This window comes from Oryx dammah, unplaced genomic scaffold, assembly GCF_014754425.2.
Source record: "Oryx dammah isolate SB20612 unplaced genomic scaffold, SCBI_Odam_1.1 HiC_scaffold_17, whole genome shotgun sequence".
Lineage (NCBI taxonomy): Eukaryota > Metazoa > Chordata > Mammalia > Artiodactyla > Bovidae > Oryx > Oryx dammah.
This window is the reverse complement of record NW_024070201.1, coordinates 53,616,199-53,641,700: the sequence shown is the minus strand read 5'-3', so window position 1 is coordinate 53,641,700 and position 25,502 is coordinate 53,616,199. Positions and strand designations below refer to the sequence as shown.

Sequence of the window (25,502 nt, the reverse complement as noted above, 5' to 3'; positions counted from 1 at the left end):
TTAAAATAATAACATCTAGGCATAATTAGTCAAGTTACTTAATGATCTTTATGACTCAGCTTTCCATTCATAAAATAAAGATAATATTAGTATATATACCTTCTAGGATTGTTGTGAAGATTAATTATGGGAAAACTGTGAGTTGCCTAATACATAGCAAGGATTCAATAGAAAAAAAAGTATTACTACTGTATAAACAAATTCTGATTATAATAAATCATAAACTATAAAGCTGTAGGGGAAAAATGTTTAAGATACATAAAGAAGATAACTCCTATGTTTTTAAAACCATTCCTCTCATTGTTGCAGTAAACAGGAAAAAAGAGGAATTAAGTTTTTTCTTTCCCTTTTCCTCAGAACAAAGAAGATAAAGAGAACAGTCAGCAGGCCTGATCATTCCTATTTTTTACTTTAACCGTTCCGAATCTGTCATTGTTCAGTCACTCAGTCGTGTCCGACTATTTGCGACCTCATGGACTGCAGCATGCCAGGCTTCCCTGTACTTCACTATTTCCTGGAGTTTGCTCAGACTCATGTCCATTGAGTCAGTGATGCCATACAACCAACTCATCCTCTGTCAGCCCCTTCTTCTCTTGCCCTCAATCTTTCCCAGCATCAAGGTCTTTACCAATGAGTCTACTCTTCACATCAGGTGGCCAAAGGATTGGAGTTTTAGCATTAGTCCTTCCAATGAATATTCAGGGTTGATTTCCTTTAGGATTGATTGGTTTGATCTCCTTGCTGTCCAAGAGACTCTCAAGAGTCTTCTCCAGCACTGCAATTCAAAAGCATCAATCCTCATCTCTAGTCTGTAACTAAGATTGCTTTTCTGCCCCCTAACTCGACATGAGCTACATTTTGCACCTATTATCCTTTGACTCTGTGTGAATTACATCCTGAATCTGGTTCTCACCTTTATAGCACTCGCTTCATAGACTACCCCTCATAGTTTTTCTCTTTTTGCACTACAGAAAGAAGGCCACAGGGCTACCAAACTGCCAGATTCAATTACTGGGTTACCTAATGCGACCCTATCATTGTTTCTTGAAACAATCCAAGAGGAAGAATACAAGATCCTTACACCTTTGTTCCTCATCACTGACTCCTGACTGCAAGCCCTCATCTTATATAAGCTCCTCATAGAAGTGGAGGCTCAGTTGTTGAGGCACGAGGCTATTGTGTTGCCCTCTGCTGCTGCTGCTAAGTTGCTTCAGTTGTGTCTGACTCTGCGACCCAATAGACGGCAGCCCACCAGGCTCCCCTGTCCCTGGGATTCTCCAGGTAAGAACATTGGAGTGGGTTGCCACTTCCTTCTCCAATGCATGAAAGTGAAAAGTGAAAGTGAATCACTCAGTCATGTCGACTCTTAGCGACCCCATGGACTGCAGCCTATCAGGCTCCTCCGCCCTCTGCTGGCTGATTAAAGCCACCTTTCTAATTCCTCCAAATTCTGTCTTCGTATTTTTTTAATTCGGCTTCAGAGGGTAGAGAAAGCCAAGACTTTGGCCCTAACATCACCAAAACAAAACAAAACAAACTGTGTGGTGTGCTCAACTGCTCAGTTACGTCCAACATTTTGCGACCACATGGACTGTAGCCAACCAGGCTCCTCTCTGCATGGGATTTTTCAGGCAAGAATACTAGAGTCAGTTGCTATTTTCTCCTCCAGGGGATCTTCCCAACCCAGGGATAGAACCTGCATCTTCTGTGTCTCCTCTACTGGCAGGCAGATTCTTTACCACTGAGCCACCTGGGAAGCCAACTGTGTGGTTCGGTTCAGTTCAGTCGCTCAGTCATGTCCGACTCTCTGCAACCCCATGAACTGCAGCACACCAGGCCTCCCTGTCCATCACCAACTCCTGGAGTCCACCTAAACCCATGTCCATCGAGTCGGTGATGCCATCCAATCAACTCATCCTCTGTTGTCCCCTTCTCCTCCTGGCCTCAATCTTTCCCAGCATCAGGGTCTTTTCAAATGAGTCAGGTCTTCGCATCAGGTGGCCAAAGTATTGGAGTTTCAGCTTCAACATCAGTCCTTCCAATGAACACCCAGGACTGATCTCCTTTAGGATGGACTGGTTGGATCTCCTTGCAATCCAAGGGACTCTCAAGAGTCTTCTCCAAAATCACAGTTCAAAAGCATCAATTCTTCGGCGCTCAGCTTTCTTCACAGTCCAACTCTCACATTCATACATGACCACTGGAAAAACCATAGCCTTGACTAGACGGACCTTTGTTGGCAAAGTAATGTCTCTGCTTTTTAATATGCTGTCTATGTTGGTCATAACTTTCCTTCCAAGGAGTAAGCGTCTTTTAATTTCATGGCTGCAATCACCATCTGCAGTGATTTTGGAGCCCAGAAAAATAAAGTCTGACACTGTTTCCACTGTTTCCCCATCTATTTGCCATAAAGTGATGGGACCAGATGCCATTATCTTAGTTTTCTGAATGTTGAGCTTTAAGTCAACTTTTTCACTCTCCTCTTTGTGTGGTAATGGATGTTAATTAAACTTCTTGGGGTCATTTCATAATACATGCACATATCAATCATTATGTTATATACCTCAAACTAATAATATGTTATATGTCAATTATACCTCAATTTAAAATAAGAAAATGACAAAAACCATTTCAGAGATTGATTTCTGACAAGAAAGCATGAGGAGCTCTGCTGACAATGAAACTGGTGAAAATGATTTAAAAAAAAAATAAATAAAACCGATCAATGAAAGGCTCTGGCAACAGTCCCAAGACCAAATGAAAAACATCTATTCAAGAATAAATTTGGTAAGACAGGGGAGATCTCTGATATTTAAACTGAGACCTGTTCGTCTTCATCCCTCCCTACAGGTGAAGCAAGGACTCCTCTCCAGACTGCCACAGTCAAGGGCACAGGGTTTCCTCCTTCTCCAGCTCCTAGTTGGAGGGCTTTCTTCTGAGGAGTAGAAGGACTTCAGTTTATCTCATCCTGCTCCCTGGTACCTGCTGCTAAGTCAAAGGCCACTGCAGTCAAGACGTGGCTACTCCCTTCTGCCCAGCCCCCAATCCATGGCTCTATCTTAGGCAAAAAGCCTCTGAGAATATTGGGCTCGTGACCACTCCTGCTCTGGCTTGTAAGACAGTGGCTCCATCACCGGGGAAAGCAAGGCGAGAGGATCTCAGGCTGCTTGCCCACTCTCCCACACTTTACTTCACTGAGTGCTGTCAGCTCATAGAGCAGGGGTAACATTCAGAGAAAAGCCTGCCATGACCCTACCCCTACAGTTCCAGAGCTGCCTGAAGATAAAAACAGGTCTTAAAACAGATATCTCCCTAGCCTCTTCCCAGAGAAACTGAACTCATTTGTAACAGAGCATGGAGAAGTTCAAACCTAAGGGTGCTCTCAAAAACAGTAGAGGATGTGATGAAAAAGACTAGAGATCTCTTCAAGAAAATTAGATACCAAGGGAACATTTCATGCAAAGATGGGTACAATAAAGGACAGAAATGGTATGGACTTAACAGAAGCAGAAGATATTAAGAAGAGATGCAAAGAATACACAGAAGAACTATACAAAACAGTGTCTTAATGACTCAGATAACCAGGATGATGTGATCACTCACCTAGAGTCAGACATCTGGAGTGTGAAGTCAAATAGGCCTTCGGAAGTACCATACAAAAAAGCTAGTAGAGGTGATGGAATTCCAGCTGAGCCATTTCAAATCCTAAAAGCTGATGCTGTGAAAGTGCTTCACTCAACATGTCAGCAAATTTGGAAAACTCAGCAGTGGCCACAGGACTGGAAAAGGTCAGTTTTTATTCCAATTCCAAAGAAGGGCAATGCCAAAGAATGTTCAAACTGCCACACAACTGCACTCATTTCACATGCTAGGAAGGTAATGCTCAAAATCTTCCAAGCTAGGCGTCAATAGTACATGAACCAAGAACTCCCAGATGTACAAACTGGATTTAGAAAAGGCAGAGGAACCAGAGATCAAACTGCCAATATCCACTGGATCACAGAAAAAGCAAGGGAATTCCAGAAAAACACCTACTTCTGTTTCATTGACTATTCTAAAGCCTATGACTGTGTCAATCACAACAGACTGGAAAATTCTTCAAGAGATGGGAATACCAGACCACCTGACCTGCCTCCTGAGAAACCTGTATGCGAGTCAAGAAGCAACAGTTAGAACTGGACATGGAAAACAGACTGGCTCCAAACAGGGAAAGGAGTACATCAAGGCTGAATACTGTTACCCTGCTTATTTAACTTACATGCAGAGTATATCATGCTAAATGTGGGGCTGGATGAAGCTCAAGTTGTAACCAAGATTGCCAGGAGAAATATCAATAACCTCAGATATGCAGATGACACCTCCCTTATGGCAGAAAGTGAAGAAGAACTAAAGACCCTCTTGATGAAAGTAGAAAAGCAGAGTGAAAAAGTTGGCTTAAAACTCAACATTCAGAAAACTAAGATCATGGCATCCAGTCCCATCACTTCGTGGCAAAGAGATAGGGAAACAATGGAAACAGTGACAGACTTTATTTTCTTGGGCTCCAAAATCATTGCGGACAGAGACTATAGTCATAAAATTAAAAGACGCTTGCTCCTTGGAAGAAAAGCTTTGATAAACCTAGATAGTGTATTAAAAAGAAGAGCCATTACTTTACCAACAAAGGTCCATCCAGTCAAAGCTATAGTTTTTCCAGTAGTCATTTATGAATGTGAGAGTTGGACCATAAAGAAGGCTGGGTGCCACAGAATTGATGCTTTTGAACTGTCGTGCTGGAGAAGACTCTTGGGAGTCCCTTGGATTGCAAGGAGATCAAATCAGTCAATCCTAAAGGAAATCAACCTTGAATATTCACTGGAAGGACTGATACTAAAGCTGAAGTACCAATCCTTTGGTCACATGATGTGAAGAGTCAACTCATTGGAAAAGACCTTGATGCTGGCAAAAATTGAGGGAAGGAGGAAAAGAGGGCTGTTAGGAGAAGCACATTGACTGAAATCACCCACCCTGGCCAGGCACCATAGTAATCATCTGTTTGAGTTATTTTATGACAGGAGGTCCTCGCAAGGAACACGGAACTAATAAGCCACCACTAATCAGAAGACTTTGGGAAAGGTCAAAAGGAGACACCATATGTCCAACTACCTCCCAGTATCCTTCTTGCTGACATCCATCTTGGCTGAGCAATCCTTGCACCACCAGGAAGGATTCTGAGTCAGAACGATTGGCCAAAGACAACCAGGAAGCTAACCCCACCACCATAAAACCAGAGACTGCAAGCCACGTGGCAAAGCACTTCTCCTGGGTTCCCTTAGCCTGTTGCCCTCCACCAAGCAATCTCTTTCCCAATAAAATCTCTTGCTTTGTCAGCTCATATGTCTCCTTGGACAATTCATTTCCAAATGTTAAACAAGAGCCCACTCTTGGGCCCTGGAAGGGGTTTCCCATTCCTGCAACAGGGTAACAGAGGATGAGATGGTTTGATGATATCATTGACTCAATGGACATGAGTTTCAACAAACTGCAGAATATAGTGAAGAACAGGGAAGCTTGGCATGGTGCAGTCCATGGGGTTGCAGAGTCGGACTCCACTTAGCAACTGAAAAACAGTGGAGAAGTTCAAGCCTAAGGGTATCTCAAAACAGTGGAATGTAATGAAAGGCAATCCTATAAGTAGAATCATGGATTTGATTAAGATAGACTATAGGCCAGATAGTTTGTAGAAGAGAGCCGAATAGTAAGGAAACTGAGAGGAACCCTCCTGTGGTAAGAATAAATATAAAAAATAGACCTTTGAAATTATTCCTTCAAAAAAGCCACAATTTACAACAGTTTGTAGAGCAACTTATGCTCCAGAGCATTGTTGGATACAATAGAGAAATCAGTTAGTAAAGTTTAAAAACTAGATGTGGTCAGGAAAAAAGAAGAAAGAGCCACACCAATACCACTGTCACCTCAGAATGCCTGGGCATACCTGGAGCTGTACCTCCGTAAGGAACAATAGTGGGGGCTTAACTTCAACAAAATAATTGATCCAGTCACTAAACAACAAATAACCATGCGAATAACAGTAACAAATCATGAATGAGGGTAGAGGAAGACCTGTACCCAGTTACAACATACCATGTCCATTATCTATATATACAATCTAAAATGTCAATGTAAATGTCTAAAATGTCCAGTTTTCAACAAAAACATCAGGAGGCATGCAAAAAAAAACAGGAAAATATGACCTACACAGGGGAAAAAAAGCAGTCAACAGAAACTGTGAGAGCAACCACGTGTCAGATTTAACAACAACAAAAAGGCTTCAAAACAGCCGTTACACATATGTTCACAGAACTAGAAGAAAGCATGATTACAGAAGTAAAAGAAGGTATGATAACAAAGTTTCATCAAATAAAGAATATTAATTAAGCAATAGAAATTATAAAAAAGAATCAAATGGAAAATGTAGAGCTGAAAAGTAGAGTAATTGAAATAAAAAATTCACTAGAAGGGCTTAAGAGTAGATTTAAACTAGCAGAAAAATGAATTAACAAATTTAAAGATAGATCAGTTACAGATTATGCAAGCTGAAGAACAGAAAGAAAAAAGAATGAAAAAAATGAACATAAATGTGAAACACCAGTAAGTACACAACACATATGTAACTACAAAAAGGAAGGAACAGAGGAAAAAGGGGACATTCAAAGAAATAATGGCTGAAAATGTCCCAAGTTTATTGAAAAGCAGTAACTTACACATCAGGAAGCTGGACAAACACTAAAGAAGATAACTACGAAGAGATCCACAAACAGACATACCATACTTAAAATGCTGAAAGTCAAAGACATGGAGGAAATCTAGAAAGCATCAACAGAACAACAATTTTTCATTTACAAGGGAACTGCATAGGGGTTCGAAACTGACTTTTCATGGAAACAATGGAGGCCAGGAGGCAGTAGAAATAGGGGTTCAAAGTGTCAAAGAAAATCTGTCAACCAAGAATCTGATATTCAGCAAAGCTGTTTTTCAAATATTGCAGATGAAATAGTCTTTACCAAATAAATTAAAAATGAAGCGAATTTGTTGCTAACTGACCACTTTACAACAGACACTGAAAGAAGTTCTATGACTAGAAGGAACTAGAAACAAAACAATGATATTCACTCTTGCCAGTTATATTCAAAATTTTACCATTCTAATTAGGGAAATCAGGCAAGAAAAAAGAAATACAAGGCATCCTGATTATAACAGAAGAAACTATCTCTATTTGCAGATGATTTGATATTTCATATAGAAAATCCTAAGGAATTCATTAAAAACTATTAGGACTAAAAGTGAGTTTAGCTAAGTTGCAGATGTAAAATCAATAGATTTAGTTGCATTTCTATACTAATCCAAATAACTAGAAAAATAAAATACTTAAAAATAAATTAACAAAAGTGTAAAGTTAATACACTGAAAACCATTCATTTCAACAGTGTTGAAAGAAATTAAAGATCTAAATAAACACAGAAACATCCCATGTTCATGGATCAGAAGATTTAATATTATAAAGATGGTAATACTCCTTGGCTGATCTATAGATTCAAAGCAAATCCATGAGATTTTCAGCTTTCTCCTTTGTAGAAACTGACAAGCTGATTTCAAAATTCATACAGAATCGCAAGGGACTGAGAATAGCCAAAACATCTTTTAAAAAACAACAGAACAGGAATATTCACACTTCCTGATTTCAAAACTTAATATAAACCAATGGTAATCAAATCAGCACAGAGACAGACATATAATGGAATACAATTGAGAATCCCGAAATAAAGTCATACATGTTTTCAGTCGATTTTCCACAAGGGTACTGAGACCACTGAATGAAGGGGGAACAGTCTTTTTAAAAAATGGTATTGGGATAATCAAAGCTCAATATGCAAAGAATGAAGTGGGATCCTTACTTCACACCATTACAAAATTAATCAAAACAGATCAAAGATCTAAATTTAAGAGGTAAAATTATCAATCTCTTAGGAAAAACATAAGGATAATCTTCATAACCTAGGATCTGGCAAAAGATTCTTATATAAGATACCAAAAGTACAAAAAAAAAGAAAAGAAAAAACGACCCACAGAATGGGAGGAAATGTTGGCAGTTCACGTATCTGATAAAGGCTTCAGATCTAAAATATGTATAGGAAAAAATAACCTTTCAATTCAATAATAAAAAGACAAATAACTCAATTTAAAAATGGCAAAGGATATAAATAGACATTTCTCCAAGGTAGATATAAAAAGGGCCAATAACCACATGAAAAGACACTCAACACTATTAGTCACCAGAGAAACACAAATCAAAACCACAATGAAACATCACTTCACACAAACTACAGTTGCTAGAATCCAAAAATCAGAGACAAACAAGTGTTATCAATGGACAAGTGGATAAACAGAATGTGAAAATATTATTTGGCCATAAGAAGGAATGAAATATTAATACATGCTGTTTCATAAATGAACCTTGAAATTATTGTGAAGTAAAAGAAGCCAGTCACAAAAGATCACACATTAAATGACTGCATTCACATAAAAACCCAGAATACAGAAATCTAGAGACAGAAAGGAGATTAGTGGTTGCTTAAGGCTAAGAGCTTGTCATGGTGGGACTTCTTTTGAAAGTGATGAAAATTTTCTAAAAATCAACTGTGGTGATGGTTGCACATATCTGTGAATATACAGAGTGAGTGAAAGCTGCTCAGTCATGTCCGACTCTTTGTGACCCCATGGCTGTAGCCCACCAGACTCCTCTGTCCATGGAATTCTCCAGGCAATACTGGAGTGGGTAGCCATTCCATTCTCCAAGGGATCTTTCTGACCCAGCAACTGAACCCAGGTCTCCTACACTGTAGGCAGATTCTTTACCATCTGAGCCACCAAGGATATACTGCTGCTAAGTCGCTTCAGTCGTGTCCGACTCTGTGTGACCCCACAGATGGCAGCCCACCAGGCTCCCCCGTCCCTGGGATTCTCCAGGCAAGAACACTGGAGTGGGTAAGGATATACTACCTACCATTAAATAGTACTCTAAATGGGTTGAATGGTACGTGAATTCTCTCTCAATAAAGCTCTTTTTTTAAAAAAATTCCAGAGCATTTTGAAAAGGAAAACTTTACAATTCTTTCTTGAAAGCACATATACCATTGAAACTAAAGCCTAACAGAGACTGCAGGCAAAAAGAAAACAAGAGATCAATTTCCCTATGACTACTGATATACTGTACTATCCATACCTCAAACTAGCTGTGAGGCAGTGGCCAAATGGTACAAAGTTCCAGTCAAAAGGTACAAACTTACAGTTAAAAGACACATAAGTGCTGGTGTAATGTACAGCATGATGACTACAGTTAACAGTACTGCATTGTATATTCCAAGTCCCTGAGAGTAAATCTTAAAAGTTCTCATCACAAGAAAAAACACTGCAACTATGTGTAGTGATGATGCTTATTGTAGTAATCATTTTGTAATATATACATATATCATCAAATCATTATGCTACATATAAAGCTAATACAATGCTATATCAATTACATCTTAAAAAATAATAAAATGTTCCTATCAAAAAAGTAAACAAAAAATTGAAAATATCAGGATCTCCCAAAGTCCTATTCTACCCTGAAATAAAATATAGATTTTATGGAGGAAAAAAAAAATCCATTTTTTTTTTCTTAAAGATATTAAGTGTGTTATAAGGCTTTTAATCTCCTTAAATCTTAGACTCTATCCTATCTGCCTTTCTATTCAATACCTTTGATTCAGTAACTTACATTATTGTCTCCTACCCGAGTTCCCACTGTGCTAGAGATTATTTCAATAAACTATTACGCCACATTCTTCACTGTACACAGTGTCTTTTAATCTTAGAACCTCTGCCTAGCACCTAGCAACTCATGCCAAATTCACAATATGACCTCTAACACAAGACTCCCCAGACTAATTTTTCCACTGCTCACTTCTCATAACCCCAGTGGGCTCCAGAGTATAGTCCTAAAATCTGGGAATTTGTTTCCTCTGCTTCCTTTATCTCTCCTGAAAGTTCACTGAAGAAAACCTCTTCCTGCTGTGCAAACTGCTTTTTCATTCTTCTCTATTCCCAAGCATCAGTTTTCTCTACATAAATATCCCCAACATGAGGGCCTCAGAATATACTTTGGAATTAAAAGTCTTGTGCTTAAGGAGCCTATATGTGGAAGTAAATCCATATATATTATTACAATCTTCAGAGAACTGGTGACTGGGGAAGAATTACCATCTCCTGTAAACATTTTTCTATTTACCTGACTCCTGTTTGATTTGAATGGTAGGCTTGATACCAGGTGGCAAAGGAGACTGCTGAGGCTGTTGCTGATGTGATACTGGAGAAGGCTGGGCCACCTGTTGCTGTGTCTGTTGCTGCACTTGATGTAACTGCTGCTTAGGAGACTGCTGATGCTGTTTAGGAAACTGTGCAAGAATCTGAGTTGGGGCACCCACTAAGCTTTTGGGAGAAGGAAGTCTGGTTGATGCCATTTTGATTGCTGACGTAGATACACCTATAGAAAAGTAAGGAAAAGAACATTTAAAAAAGCATAATTAAAGCTACTTCTGGTTATTATAGTAGGTAATAGTTTAAAACTAGGTAAATCGACAAAAACAATGATTATTCAACACCTAGTGTCAAATATAATGTATGTAGTATTTTACATATCTGATATCTAGTCCTCAAACTTTGCAAGAGAGGCATCATTGCTTCAACACTCAAAAAACTAATTCATTTTCCCTTGGTGAAGAGTCAAAACAAAAATATCAGCCAGCATATTCTCACACATCTCTCAATAGGTTTTTCTCTTAGAAAATATAGATTCTCAATGTGAATAAAAGAACAAAAGCAAACTAAGTTTGGTTTTGTTTTTTGCAAACTAAGTTTTGAATACAGTTTTTTAAATATTGCTTTTCAGGTTTTAATGAGTCAATTTAAAATGGCATTAGACAAAATAATTCATACTGAAACATTCACCTTTTATTATTTAGCATGGCAAAGCAGCTTTTCTGTATCTCATTTCCAATAAAGTAAACATCAGTTGTTTCTTGAGAACTGGGTCATTAAATAATCATGTGGAAAGGTACAAGTGGGCATACTATTTAACATATCCATAGCAAAAAATTCTCGTGATAAGAGGTTTTAAGAAATTTTTCAGTGCAATGCTAGTATTAGCAAGCATGCACAGGAAGAAAATACCAACAATTTTCACTACAGATGCTATGCATTTGAGAAAAATTATTCCTTCTCCCAGATTTTTCATCAATAATCCTACAATTCATCAAGACCACAACAGGACTATTATCTGTAATGAAGAGAAACTGATAAATTAATAGCCTAATTATAAAAATCTGATTTTCAAAGAGGCTATTTCACACCTTCCTCCCCTACAGCCCTATTATGACATTTATATTGCATTACAGAAAAAAAATTTAAATATCACATTTGTATGTAAAATGTTTCTGGAGAATAATAAAAATAAAGAAGAAATCTTAAGACACTCTGACTCAGTTTTCCTGTATGTTGAGTTTACCCTGCACTATAATTCTCTAAGGGTTGTTTAACAGATCAGGTAAAACCACAGACAAATTGAGGAATAATTTTGAGAAGACAAAACAAAGATGCAGTTAGAATCAGCTCGAGGGCTTACTCATCTTATTTACACATTATTCTTCCACCTTGCTCACCTCCATCCCTCCCTGACTGCTAGGATTTTGGTGACATGTGTCTGTTATATTGCTTAGTTTTACTAAACTAGATTATCTCTGGAGCCCCTTTCAAGTGCCAACGTTTTAAAACTTAATGAAAATAAAGTGTTATTCAAGCAAAAAACAGTATTTTTAAACTACCTGAAAACTTTAACCTTTATATTGCATTAATGGACTCTTGTATTAACTGAGGTAAACTGTGCACATGAGTAACCTCCTAACTAATCTATGTTCTCTATATCCTTTTATATAGGACCACATTTGAATTGACAGGGTTGAGGGATTTCATAAGAAGAGGATTTCATGAAACAGAAATGGAAAATGGGAACTGCATTCAGGGCCAGACTAAAAAAATAAATATAGTAAAGAGAACAGGAGTACCAGTGTATACAATAAAATAGGAAGTACCATGTTACTTAGGTTGAAGTGCAATCAAGGAGGAAAATAAAAGCAGAAGACTGTCACAATATTGGGTAAGGTAATTCATCAAGTCTATAAAACATTATTAGAAGCATGAGACAAAAGAAATTTCTCTCACCAAAGAGAAAAGACAATGGCAAGAGGATTTATCTGAGAAACAATAAAAAGTAGAAAAATAATAGTAATCAGCCTGAGTAATAAATAATAGTCCATTCTTCGGTTAATGAAGAACAAGAGTCAGATGAATTTAAGAGATAAGATAAAAAAGGTTATTTATGACTTATAGTCTGATAAATACTGTATGAAAACTAGAGGGGATAAAAGGGAAGAATCATGTTGTGATACATACTGAAGTATTTATAACTGAAAATTATGATATTTAGGATTTGCTTCAAAATATTCTGGGTCAGAGATATGTAGAGGAAAATAGCAGGTATAGATGAAACAAGACTGACCATGTGTTGCTCATCGCTAAAGCTGGGTAATGGGCACATGGGTATTTATTTTACTATTCTATCTACTTATGTGCTTGGAATTTTCCATAATAAAAAAGAATATTTCAGTTATCTTATTTCATAGATGACCAATTCAGTATAAACATTCTAATTGGTATAATTTAGGACTTCTTATATTCGAAACATGCAGTTCCTCTCCATACACATGAGCCAACCATACACAATTCCCCTGCACTCTACTTTTAGAGCCAGTCAGATGATACCACTTAAATGGCAGAAAGCAAAGAGGAACTAAAGAGCCTCTTAATGAAGGTGAAAGAGGAAAGTGAAAACGCTGGCTTAAAACTCAACACTCAGAAAACCAAGATTATAGCATTTGATCCCATCACTTCATGGCAAATAGATGGGAAAACACTGGAAACAGTGACAGATTATTTTTCTGTGCTCCAAAATCACTGCAGACAGTGACTGCAGCCATGAAATTAAAAGATGCTTGCTCCTTGGAAGAAAAGCTATGACAAGCCTAGACAGCGTATTAAAAAGCAGAAACATCACTTTGCTGACAAAAGTCCACATAGTCAAAGCTATGATTGTTTTTAGTAGTCACGTATGGATGTGAGAGCTGGACCATAAAGAAGGCTGAGTGCTAAAGAATTGATGCTTTCTAACTGTGGTGCTGGAGAAGACTGCTGAGAGTCCCTTGGACTGCAAGGAGATCAAACCAGTCAATCCTAAAGGAAATCAACCCTGAATATTCATTGGAAGGACTGATGCTGAAGTTGAAGCTCCAATCCTTGTCCATTGGAAAAGACCCTGATGTTGGGAAAGACTGAGGGCAACAGAAGTGGGTAACAGAGGATAAGATGGCTGGACAGCATCACTGACTCAATGGACATGAGCTTGAGCAAACTCCAGGAGATAGTGAAGGACAGGGAAGCCTGGTGTGCTGCAGTCCATGGGGTCACAAAGAGTCAGATACGACTTAGCGACTGAACAACAACTACAATTATTAACATGGAGTCCTCCACCAGGTCTTATTGTTACTAAGACTCTTCCCCCTCCACCACCAGCTGCCCCTAGAAGAATGACCAGAAACAGATACATCAGCTCTAAAACAGTTTGTCTTTAGTCCCCCAAAGCAGCAGACACTGACTGCCATAGTGCCCCAGGTACCTACACAGAAGCTACTGAAGAAGCCCTGCACTTAGAATCACAACTGCAGTTTATATATTACTACTTCTCTAACATTTACCTTTTTCTAAGAAAATCCCTTAATTTCTTAGCACTTATATCTAAATTAAATATCTCAAACAAAAACTCAAAATAATCATACAGTTTCCTTGGAGTATCTACATTTGAATAGTTTATTTTTATATCTCTCATGCTCTACTGAATTCCACTGAATTTAGGAGAAATCTCTGAGATGTCTTGTCTAGCTCTCCTATGACGACTTAGGGCTCAAAGATATACAGAATGCTAAGAAACAAACGAGAAAATAGGGAAGTCAAAGTCATAGGTTCCCAAGAGATTCAGAAGATACCTGGAGAAAATTATGAATGAAAAATGGAAGCATGGAATATTCATTTGCCTAAAGCTATTTCAATAATAACGAAGAGAAATACCAGTCAAACCAGTCAATCCTAAAGGAAATCAACCCTGAATATTCAGTGGAAAGACTGATGCTGAAGCTGAAGCTCCAATACTTGTGCCACGTGATGCAAAGAGCCAACTCACTGGAAAAGACCCTGATGCTGGGAAAGATTGAAGATGGGAAGAGAAGGGGACGACAGAGGACAAGATGGCTGGATAGCATCACCGACTCAACGGACATGAGTTTGGGCAAATTCTGGGAGATGATGAAGGACAGGGAACCCTGACATGCTGCAGTCCATGGGGTCGCAAACAGTCGGACACAACTGGGCAACTGAACAACAACAAGAGAAATACCCTTCTTTTCTCAAATAACAATTTCACAAAGGGGAAATGTGTGTGTGTTGTTGGGGGGGGTGGATTAAATCAGAAGCTTGGGATGAACACTACTATATATAAAATAGATAATCAACAAGGACCTACTATATAGCACAGGGAACTCTATTCAATATTCTGTGATAATCTATAAGAGAAAAGAAACTAAAAAAGAATGAATCTATGTATAACTGAATCACTTTGCTGTACACCTGAAACTAACACACTGTATATCAATTATATGGCAATAAAATTAAAATATTATGAAAAAAAATTCCATACACTACAGGGACAGAATTTCATGATGAATTACCACTTACCTTGTGCTACTGTTGACATGACCACAGAGGGTGTGGAAGAAACCACAGCTGTTACTGCAACTGTATTAGGAATAGGTGATGGTGTAGAACTGCTGCTGCCACTGCTGCTACTACTGACCAGAGAGGACTGTGAAGCAGTTATAACCACTGGTGGCTTCTGAGTTGTGGAAGCAATGACTGATGTTGGTACAAGCTTAGTGACTGCTGCATAGTTATGGGATTTGGAGAGAATGTTGGGCACGAAGGTTGAACTTGGTGATGTGGTCACTATAATAACCTAAGGAAGGTAAAATAAGTTATTTTCATGTACCTATCATACTACTAATGTATCTAGACTCACAGTTATATACAATTTCAAAATAGCTTATGAAACACAATGAAGCAATTCAAGAAAAAGAAATTTACCACTAAAAATATATGAAAGCTTTCCTTTACTAGTGATCATCAAAATGTATTTAAAAGAAATACCTTTTACTAACCAAACATTTTAAAAGACAACATTCAATGCTGTAGAGATACAGCATTTCAGTATGTTCAGGGTGTACCAACTGGCATAATTTTTCTAGAAAATAATTTGGATAGTCATTCGTTTATAAATATTTGTTGAGCATCTACTATGTGCCCGGCATGGTTCTAGAGGCTGAGGCTAGTGGAATGAACAAAACAGAAAAATTTCTAATTTCCATTAAACTACAGTCCAGTAAGGGGAGAAAAACAGTAAACAAATAGAAAAGTAAATAAATGTCATGTTGAGATAAGTGGAAGACACAATAAAGCAGGGTAGAAAACAAAAGAAAAAGGGGGTGGTATACGGTTTTTTATAAAATGTTCAATGAAGATCTCTCTGACAAGGTGATAAATAAGCAGAAACTAGAAGTAGGGGTTGAATCACACTGCTACCTAGAGGAAGAGCATCCAATGGAACAGGGAACAGCAAATACTAAGCTCCTGAGGGACAAACAAGCGTGGTATGTTCAAGAAACCTCAAGGACCTAATAAACTGGATTGGAATTTATAAGACAGAGAGTAGTAGCAGACAGACTTAGTAAAGTAACAGGGCACTAGATGATGTAAGATCATGTTGATATGTATACCCTTGATATGATATGATGAAAATGGCATTTTATCTCTGTGGTCTTCCTTCTAAAAACCCATAACCATAATCTAATCATAAGAAAAACATGAAATAAATTGAAGAAGTGTGGCATACTACAAAATATCTGACTAGTGCTCAAAACTGTCAAGGTCCTCAAACACAAGGAAAGTATGAAAAACTTTCACAACCAAGAGGAGTCTAAGAAGGCATGACAAGAAAATGTAATGTGGTATCCTGGAACAGAAAAAGACAATAGGTAAAAACTAAAGAAATCTGAATAAACCATGAACTTTATTAATATTAATGCATCAATACAGGTTTATTAATTGGAGCAAATGTACCATATTAACACAAAATGTTAAGAACAGGGGAAACTGCATGCAGAGTATATGAGAACTCTCTGTACTGTTTTTTCAATTTTCCTATAAATCCAAATCTGTTCTAAAAAATAAAGTACTTTTTAAAAAGCATTACTTAATTTGCTAGGTGAAAAGTACAGCCAAGCAGAGACAGGAGAAACAGGGAGACAAATTAGGAACCTCCTGAAAACCAAGCAGAGAAGATGGTGACCAAAATGTCTGTAGTAGAACTGACGAAAAATGAACAAATTCTGAATATATTTAAAGGTAAAACCAACTGGATTTGCTCATAGACACAGAAAATGGAGGTAAAAAGAGGCAGGATAGAGACTTCAAGGTTAACCACTAAGACCTGAAAAATGTAGGTGACAGAGGAGAAAGCATTTCAGAAAGAGGGAAGAGGACGGCGCAAAAGATCAGAGGTAGGAATTAGTCTGATGTATTTAAAAACAGAAAAGAGAGCCAGGGCAGCAACAGCATACAGGGCAAGGAAGGGTTACAAAAGTAAGCAGAGGCCAGATCAAATTTGCAAACCAGAGCAAAGAATCTAAATTTTATACTAAGTATAATGGGAAGCCACGGGAAGATTTTAAGTAAAGAAACAACAAAACCTGGTTTATAGTTTAAAATATCATTCTAGTTGCTAGGTGATGAGAGGTAAGAGTGGAAGAGGTGAGACTAGTAAAGAAGTCACTGCAGTAGACTAGGAAAGAAATGGTAGAGGCTGCTCGGACTAGGGTGTTAGTCAAAGAGAAGTGATCAGATTCAGATTATTTTAAGACACAGAGTCAACAGGACTTGCTGATGTATGGAAATGGCAAAGTTGAGGAAAAGAAGAGAATCAAGATTAGCTCCTAGAGGTAATACACACTGGTTTATTGAAATCTCATAACAATCTTACCACAGAGATTACTATTATTATCCCCATTTTACAGTTGAGAACACAAAATCACTTATAAATCTGTAGTATCAGCTTTATTCTGGGCAAGTATAATGGTAGTTTAGTGATACCCCAAATGATACTGAGTGAATTTTTCCTCTTTAACCAGAATTACTTTTTACCTACCTAGGACAGAAAATTGTTTTGAAAAACCCAAAGAATTTAAGGGAGAAATCCTTTTTAAAAATTTTTATATCAGTCCTAAAGAATGTCTGAAATTAAATCAGTCAGTCAAATTTACTGATGTCTGTACTCAGTACTGACATCTCAAAGAAGCTTTGACGTCATATCATTATTATTATATATTCCAGTGTTAGAGAATTCTAAGTAGTGTCCATTACTTTAAGAAGTTTGTTGATTATTTGAGGAGTCAAGAGAGACATACAAGTCTTGACCAGCAAAAACCTCTATAGAGTTGACCAGCATACTTCTATATAGACTCAATCAGCAAACATCTACATAGCACTATTACAAACACAACCATTAGCCATCATATAAACTGAGAAGTAGACCAATATGGTAAAAAGACCCGAAGTTAAGAGTCAAATGAACCTGAGAACTCTGAGTAGAGAATCTCTGCTACTAACAAATGGTAGGGCCCCGGATATGTGAAAATCTCTATGTTCCAATTTTCATCTATAAAATAGGGATAATAATACTTACCTTACAAACCATTATAAGGATTAAGTGAGATAATGATGTGAAGCATCTAACATAGTGCTAGGCACATAGCAGGTGGTCAATATTTGGCAGTTTACAAATGGTACTTAGTAGTATCTTATTACTACTACTTAATAAATGTTAGAAGGATATCAGTAAAGCTGTTATAGATCAAATCAACCTGGAAATTGATTTTTTAATATATCAAATTAATGTGGAAATTTATTTTAATGTACTCTACTTTTGTTTCATTAAAAAATTTTATATATCTTTTTCCCAAATTCTGATACCACTGAGAATCCAAAGAACTCACAGTTACTACCAACAAGCCAAGCCAATTAATAGTAGTAACAGCAATGGTAGGTTTCATATTTGTCAATTCTGAACTAATAGCAGTACCTTCCTAGAGCACCGTTTTTAGAGGGACTCTGTGGCACAGATGAGGATTCGCCAAGGCTTGGCAGGAAAGTATGCCACACTTAACAGGCAATATCTGTCATGGGTAGGGAAAGGGAAGCATTCACACTTGGGTCAAATATTTTTAATTTTAGAACTAGAGTATACATGCAGACTTCTAATATTAAGACAATAACATTTCAGCAAAATAAATATAGAATCTTTGAAAGCATGTTTTAGATTATAGGTGTAAAAGATAAAATATATTTTGAGATTTCAGTCTGTAAGCTAATTTCTGATTTGAAAATGGGTTATCCAAAATTAGAGATCCACCTTGAAGAAAATTTACTTGTACTTCAGTTACGTGTTACAGTAAGGGAAACAAAGGGATTCTGAAACCAAGAGAACCAAACAGTGTTTATTCAGGCCATAATTCAAATTACTGACCTTCTAGCACTCACAAAAACTCCTTAAGAGTGCTGGGACTTGCACCCTAAGGATAAAATGAAAAATATCAATCAAGCATGTGAAAGCATAAAGCTATATTCTGTTGCTTTGTTTATATAAGTGCTGTACCAATGTTATACTTAAAATGAAGGCCCCACATTAACACAGGTGGAAATTTGTCTACCCTGAAAATACATGACCTATTTGAATTTGAATCAAGTCCACAGATTCATAAATAATTATACATAATGTAAAGTAATTCCTAAGTTGACTTCCATAGAATTTGTGAGAAATCCAAGGTGAACAGAATAATGGTAACAGCTTTACAGAGATTTCAAAAAAATCCAATTATCCAGCAAAAGGACAACAAAAAACATACCAAAAATCCAGTGTATCTATTAGTCCTACCCACATTCAGCTTCTCCAAGAAATAACAAAATTAATGGCACTGAATACACATGAAGTAAAAGAGTATAGTTTTGCACCTAAAACAAAACAGATACTAGATACTTAGTAAATATTTGTGGAATGAATAAGTCTTAATTTTGGTTTTTTTTGGCTGTGCTGGGTCTTCATTGCTGGGCAGGCTTTCTCAAGGTATGGCAAGCAGGGGCTACTCTAGTTGCAGTGCATGGGCTTCGCATTGCAATGGCTTCTCTCATGGAACACAGGCTCCAGGGCAGGCAGGCTTCAGCAGGTGTGGCACGTGGACTCAGTAGTTATGCCTCCCAGGCTCTAGAGCACAGGTTCAGTAGTTGCAGTAAACGGGCTTAGTTGCTAAATGGCATGAAGGATCTTCTGGGAGCCAGAATTGAACCCATGTCTCCTGCACTGGCAGGTGGATTCTTTACCACTGAGCCACTAGTAAAGCCAATTTAATTTGTTTTGCATGTTTATTCAACACAGTAGGACAAATCTATGGTTCTAAGTCTGGAATATTATGGGATAACTCATGCATGACTTTGGAGATAAATATGTCCTCTATGAGCATTACAAGTCTGACAACCCCAACTATCCATTTTCAATTGACAATTCAGAAGAAAAGGAAAAATTAAAATTAAAAAGTTCACCAATTTTACTTAAAGGTGAGCCCCCATCTATTATAAGAATTTTTATATAGGTTTACTAAGAAGACTGGAAAGTTAAATGTCAGGTGACATTTACTGAGTATTCATCATATGTACTATGTTAAGTACTTTCCATGAATCATCTCAATTAATTAAGTAGTAAGCACTATTATTATCTTTGTTTTTAAAGAAAACTGAGGCTCAAGACAGATTGACAGCGACTACTAAAACCATATATACTTATTCATTCAACAAATATTAGTTAACACCTACTGCATGTCAGGCACTGTTCTAAACACTAGGAAATAGTAATGAATAAGACCAAGTCTCTACCTTCAGTAACTTATATTGTATGGGAGAAACAGAAAATAAACAAATAAGGAACATAATGTCAACTAGTTATAAGTATAATGAATAGAAGTATAATAAGACAGAATAAGGAAATAAAAAGATATAGACTAGAGGTGGGTGCTCTTTTAGCTATAACTTTGCTACATTATTTCTCAAATATCAAAAAAGCAGAAGGGAAGAGGGAGACGAGAAGAGAATTACTGATAAAATGGATCCAGCAAAGAAGGTAGTAAAAATTTACAAAAGTAGATTTAAATATTCTTGGAGTATAGCAGACTAAAGACACCTAATATACAGCTAGGCCAGAAAACAATAATTAAAATGTATAAAAATTGATATTCAGAAAGATTACCCTGGAGCCATCAAATACAAAAATTATGTTCAGTGTAACATTTAAGAAGTCAGCAAAAATAGTCAATTTCTATATATTAAGGGGGAGGCTTAGTGAAATAAATTCATTATTTGGAACAGTTCATTCCCAATAGTATAAATAATTTTTTTTTTAAGTTCACTGACTTGACTTATAGGTTCATCTCTTCCAGTAAAATATTTTTATATAAGTCTACCAAAAAAGATTAGAAAGTTAATGTTAGGTAACAATGCTTTCCATTAAAACACCAGCAAGGGAAGGGACCTAACATTTTTTGAGTACATACATTTTGTGTACTTTAAAATACCCAGTCTTGGAATTCCCTGGTGGTCCAGTGGCTAAGACTCTGTGTTCCTGATACAGGGGGCTGGGTTCGATCCCTGGTTAGGGAACTAGTTCCCACGTGCCACAACTAAGACTCTATGCAGCCAAATAAATAAAAATAAATATTAAAAATAAAAGAAAATACCCAGTCTCATTTAATCCTCACAATAACCTTACAAAATAGGTATTATCCTCATCTCACAGATGGATAAACAGATTTAGAAAGGCTAATTTATCTCAGGTCATACTGGAAGAGCTAGGGTTCTAACCCAGGCCTCTTTGACTACAAAAAATCCTTACCTGATTTTTAATACTAAACTATGATGCCTCAGCCTAAGACTGAAGACAGAATTATATTCCACAGATCAACTCATTATCATTTCTAGTTTATCAAGAAAATAAAAAGTTTTGCATATTATATAATGACATCTTTCCAAGAAACTCAAGGAGCTTCTTTAAATGAAAGTTATCATGTATCTGAAGATTTAAAAGTAGGAAAGACAAACTATTGAAAACAAGAATTCACCTCTACTCATTCCCCCAAATCCCTCTAAAACAGTACGAAGGGATTTTTCAGAAGAAGCACATAAACCCAAAAGGTTAAAATAGAAAGGAGACAACAGCTACCAAGTTTTTGAAAAGTGGAAAACAGAGAAGTAATAACCAATCAAGCATACTCAAAAAACTGAACATCTAAGACCAGCAAGCAGAGAAACAAAAAATAAGACAGCTTTCAGAGAATCCCAGAAAGACTCAGGAACTTGAGAGTACCAGATGCTTCTGAAGTGGGGATAACAGAGGGATTTAAAAAATGGAAATCAGTTGAAAACCTGTTCAAGCAGCATTAAGATCCCCAGCTATCCTCCCTTATCCTAAAGGAAGACTAAAAAATTATTCTCTTGAGGGAGAGATTGAATCCAAGGGAATTTGATGATACAAGGCTGAGGAGAGTAAGTGCTATGGTGAAAACAGAGGGGTTTAGTGAAGTCTATGTACTGAATGATTAGACTATCCAGCCCTCTCCCTCCCTTCGTTTCCAAAATATTAGCAGATAGGCTTACTACTATAGGTGAAGACTAGAAGATTCTTCTCTAAAGAATCTGTCCAGTCCATGAAAAAGTCTTAATGAGAATGACAACTGGTGGAGGTAAAGTGGTACTGAGTGTTTATCAACAGAACAGCCCAGCTAAGTCAACCCACAATGAAAGTCACCAGCCGGTTACGTCCCACCCAACTCACAAAGCTTTCATCAGCTTTTTACTGCCCATTTCCATATATAGATGTGGCCAACATTTAAGGAAACTTAAAGACAGAGATCAAAACAAATAAGTAAAAGAAATTTACAAGAGAGAAAATATGAAAGAAAAAAAATTTTTTTAATTATCGTACCATTAGAAAAGAACACAGTGACCATGAAAGAGCAAGATACTATTAAAAAAAAAAAAAGAAACTTTCAGAGAGCAAGAAAGTTACTAGAAATTTTAAACAAAAAACCAAAAAAAAAAAAAAATTCCAGACAAGTAATGAAGGATAAAGTTAAAAAATTAAGAAAATAATACTTACAGAGCATTTACTATGTGCCAGGCTGTATCCTACTCATTTACATTTATTATCTCATTTACTTACACCCTAAAGCCCTATAAAATACATATATTATTCTCACTATTTTACAACAGAAAAACTTACATCTAGAGTTTAGTTTTCCCAAAGTCACATAGCTAGTAAGTAGCAAAAAATGGGATTCAAAATTCAGGAAGTCTACTTCTAAAATCCAGGCTTTTAACTACTTTACTACAGTAGAAAAAGCAAACAAATGGAAATTGGGGATGAGAAAGATTGAAATTACAGGATCAATCTAGGCATTCAATATCCAGAATAAGAGGTGATCCAAAAAAAGAGAAGAATCAAAGAAATAATTCAAGAAATTTTCCAGAATTGAAGGATAGGAGTGACTAGAATACCAGGGGCCACTTGAGTCTGCAACTCAATGGATAAAATAAAGACCTACAACCACAGAAAATTACCTTGAAGTTTCAGAACTCTGACAGTTACTAAGAGCTTTCCAAGAGAAAATGAGGGTCTGGAATTATAATGGCATTACTGGACTTCTCAAAAGCAATACTGTAAGCCAACAGCCAGTGAAGTAGCATCTTTAAGATTCTCAAGGAAAATGACCTCCCACCTAGAATACCTACCTTGCTAAATTGACATCAAGACAGTAGGAGGGTAGAATAAAGAAATTTTCAGTCTACCATGTAGGGTGTCTCAGAGACTTCCCAGGTGGCGCAGTGGTAAAGAATCCACCTGCAATGCAGGAGATGTGGGAGACATGGGTCGATCCCTGGGTCAGGAAGATCCTCTGGAGGAAAAACCCACTCCAGTGGGTTCCAATGGCAACCCACTCCAGTATGTTTGCCTGCACAATCACATGGACAGAGGGGCCTGGAGGGCTACAGTCCACAGGGTTGCAAAGAGTCGGACACAACTTGAGTATACGCACATGCGTGCGCTTGTGCGCGTGCACACACACATACACACAAGGTCTTAACAACTCTACTTTCCACCCCACCCATATACCAAGAAGCTACTGGAGGATATCCTTCAGGAAATTTGTAAATAAACCAAGAAAGGGGAAGATCAGAATGACAGTGAAGGGAGATCTTAGACACAGCAGTGTGTAACAAACCTAGGGTACCATCAGTTTCCAGATTAGTGTCGGAAGTAGAAGGTTCTAATAATAAAATTGACCAAACACTGATGACTTGAACATACTGAGAGAAGAGTTTAGAAATGAATTAATGATAGCTTTAAAGAATTAAAAAAATAAGATGATAACAATTATCCACTTAATCATATCCTTCCTTTCTTCTATGAAACACCTAACTCTGTCTGACAACTTCATTACTCTGGCAACATAAATACTGAGTTCCTAAAGGTAAAGTTATCCAAATAGAGGCTGAAAGAATCCTCTATATTTTCATTTTTTTTCCAGATAGAACCATAAAAGTGAAATAAATGGAAGTCTTAGAAGATCTGCTAGCTATGTCATATCAGGCAAGTCATGTGGCATCTCTGAGCCTCATATACAAAAAGTAAAATAATAATATCTAACCCAAAGCTTTATATGTAGAATTAAAGAAAGAGATGTGAACATTCCCACCATAATGCCAAGCACATAGTAAGCACTCAGTGCATGTTTGTTAAATCTGAATCACACTGACTGAAAGAGATTAAAGCAGCACCTGGCAGACAGAGACTCCCTCTACCCCATACCTTCTGTGTTGTTGAGTTTGTTGTCTGTGTCGATGGCTTGGTGAAGGTTATTTTCACGGGAGACATGTGGGGTGGTAAGGAGTTGGCAATGCTCTGCATGATGTTGCTCATCTTGGGACTGCCACTCACAGGCACAGTGATCGTCTTTGAGACGGGAACAACGGCCTTTGGAACTTCCTTAAGGACAACAGGAGAGGAGCTAGAAGAGTTTGTTCGCCTTCGTTTTCTGGGTTTTTCATCTTCATCTGAACAGCTAACACCTATAAGGCAGTAACAACATTGTTAAATTTTATAGCGATCTAACCTTGTATTTTATACTTCATTTTAAAATCATCATGTCATCAGTCATCCTTGACCTCTCCCTTTGCCTCATGCCCAATCAGATAGTTCTATCAATCTTCCCTTAGGGGAGCTATCTCTGAATGTCTTCCCGACTTTCTTTAACCCTATAGCCATGTCAGATCTCCTTATCTCCTGCCTGTATGTCAGCGACAACCTCCTAAAAGGTATACATGCTTCTAATTTCTCCACTTCCATTCTACCTTTCAACCTACTACAAGTTATAAAAATCTCACATCTAATCATGCCAGTGCCCTGCCTCAAATCTTTTAGTTTTACCTCCCTACAAGATAAGGCACAAAAATCATTACTGTCTCATTCAAGGCCCCATATCTTTCTAAGAACACAATACCCTATCCTTGTAAATTGACATGCTCACCATTCCCCAAAGCCAATTTATCACATACTCCATCCATGTGGAATCTCTGTGTACTCTTGTTCTTTGGGGAACACCACGTATCATCAATGACCTCTTCATCATCCAGCAATCATCATCCTGTAAGCTATTTCCTCAGTGAAGCCTTCCCTCACTCCAAGCAAAGCTAATCCATGTCTCCTCTGAACTTGGAAAGCACTTCATATATTCTTTTTGGTATCACTTATCCCATGGCAATGTGGCAGGCAGTCTGCACATCTGTTATTAAGGGGTTCTCAAAGGGCAACACCTCAGTCTTATTGGTTTGTTTCCCTGGTACAGTGCCTTGCACATATGAAGTTAGGAGAATGAATGATTATATCTCAAACTAATGTTGCCTGTGTGATTTCTGAGAATAAAGCAATAAACTTTCAGTTACTTCAAGCTATATATTATGTGAAATACTTTCTTCATGTTTGGGATTCACTTTCAACATTTAAAAAACAATTAAAAAATAGACCTCTACAGTTATTTTAAAAGACCATTTTGGCTAAATTCACAGAAATCAGGTATAATACTCCCAAAGTTTAAAATTTTTCTTTACGTACT

General features: G+C 37.3%; 1 protein-coding gene across 1 annotated transcript in view; it reads right to left on the bottom strand.

Annotated features, from left to right (window-relative positions):
* EMSY (EMSY transcriptional repressor, BRCA2 interacting) overlaps window positions 1–25,502 on the bottom strand; it is a 79,510-nt gene that overhangs the window by 37,307 nt on the left and 16,701 nt on the right. The window contains exons 8-10 of the mRNA XM_040257694.1: window positions 24,200–24,459; window positions 14,917–15,193; window positions 10,307–10,561 (exon numbers count right to left, since the gene is read on the bottom strand). Coding sequence (XP_040113628.1) covers window positions 10,307–10,561; window positions 14,917–15,193; window positions 24,200–24,459 — 792 coding nt within the window. The remainder of the gene's footprint in view (window positions 1–10,306; window positions 10,562–14,916; window positions 15,194–24,199; window positions 24,460–25,502) is intronic.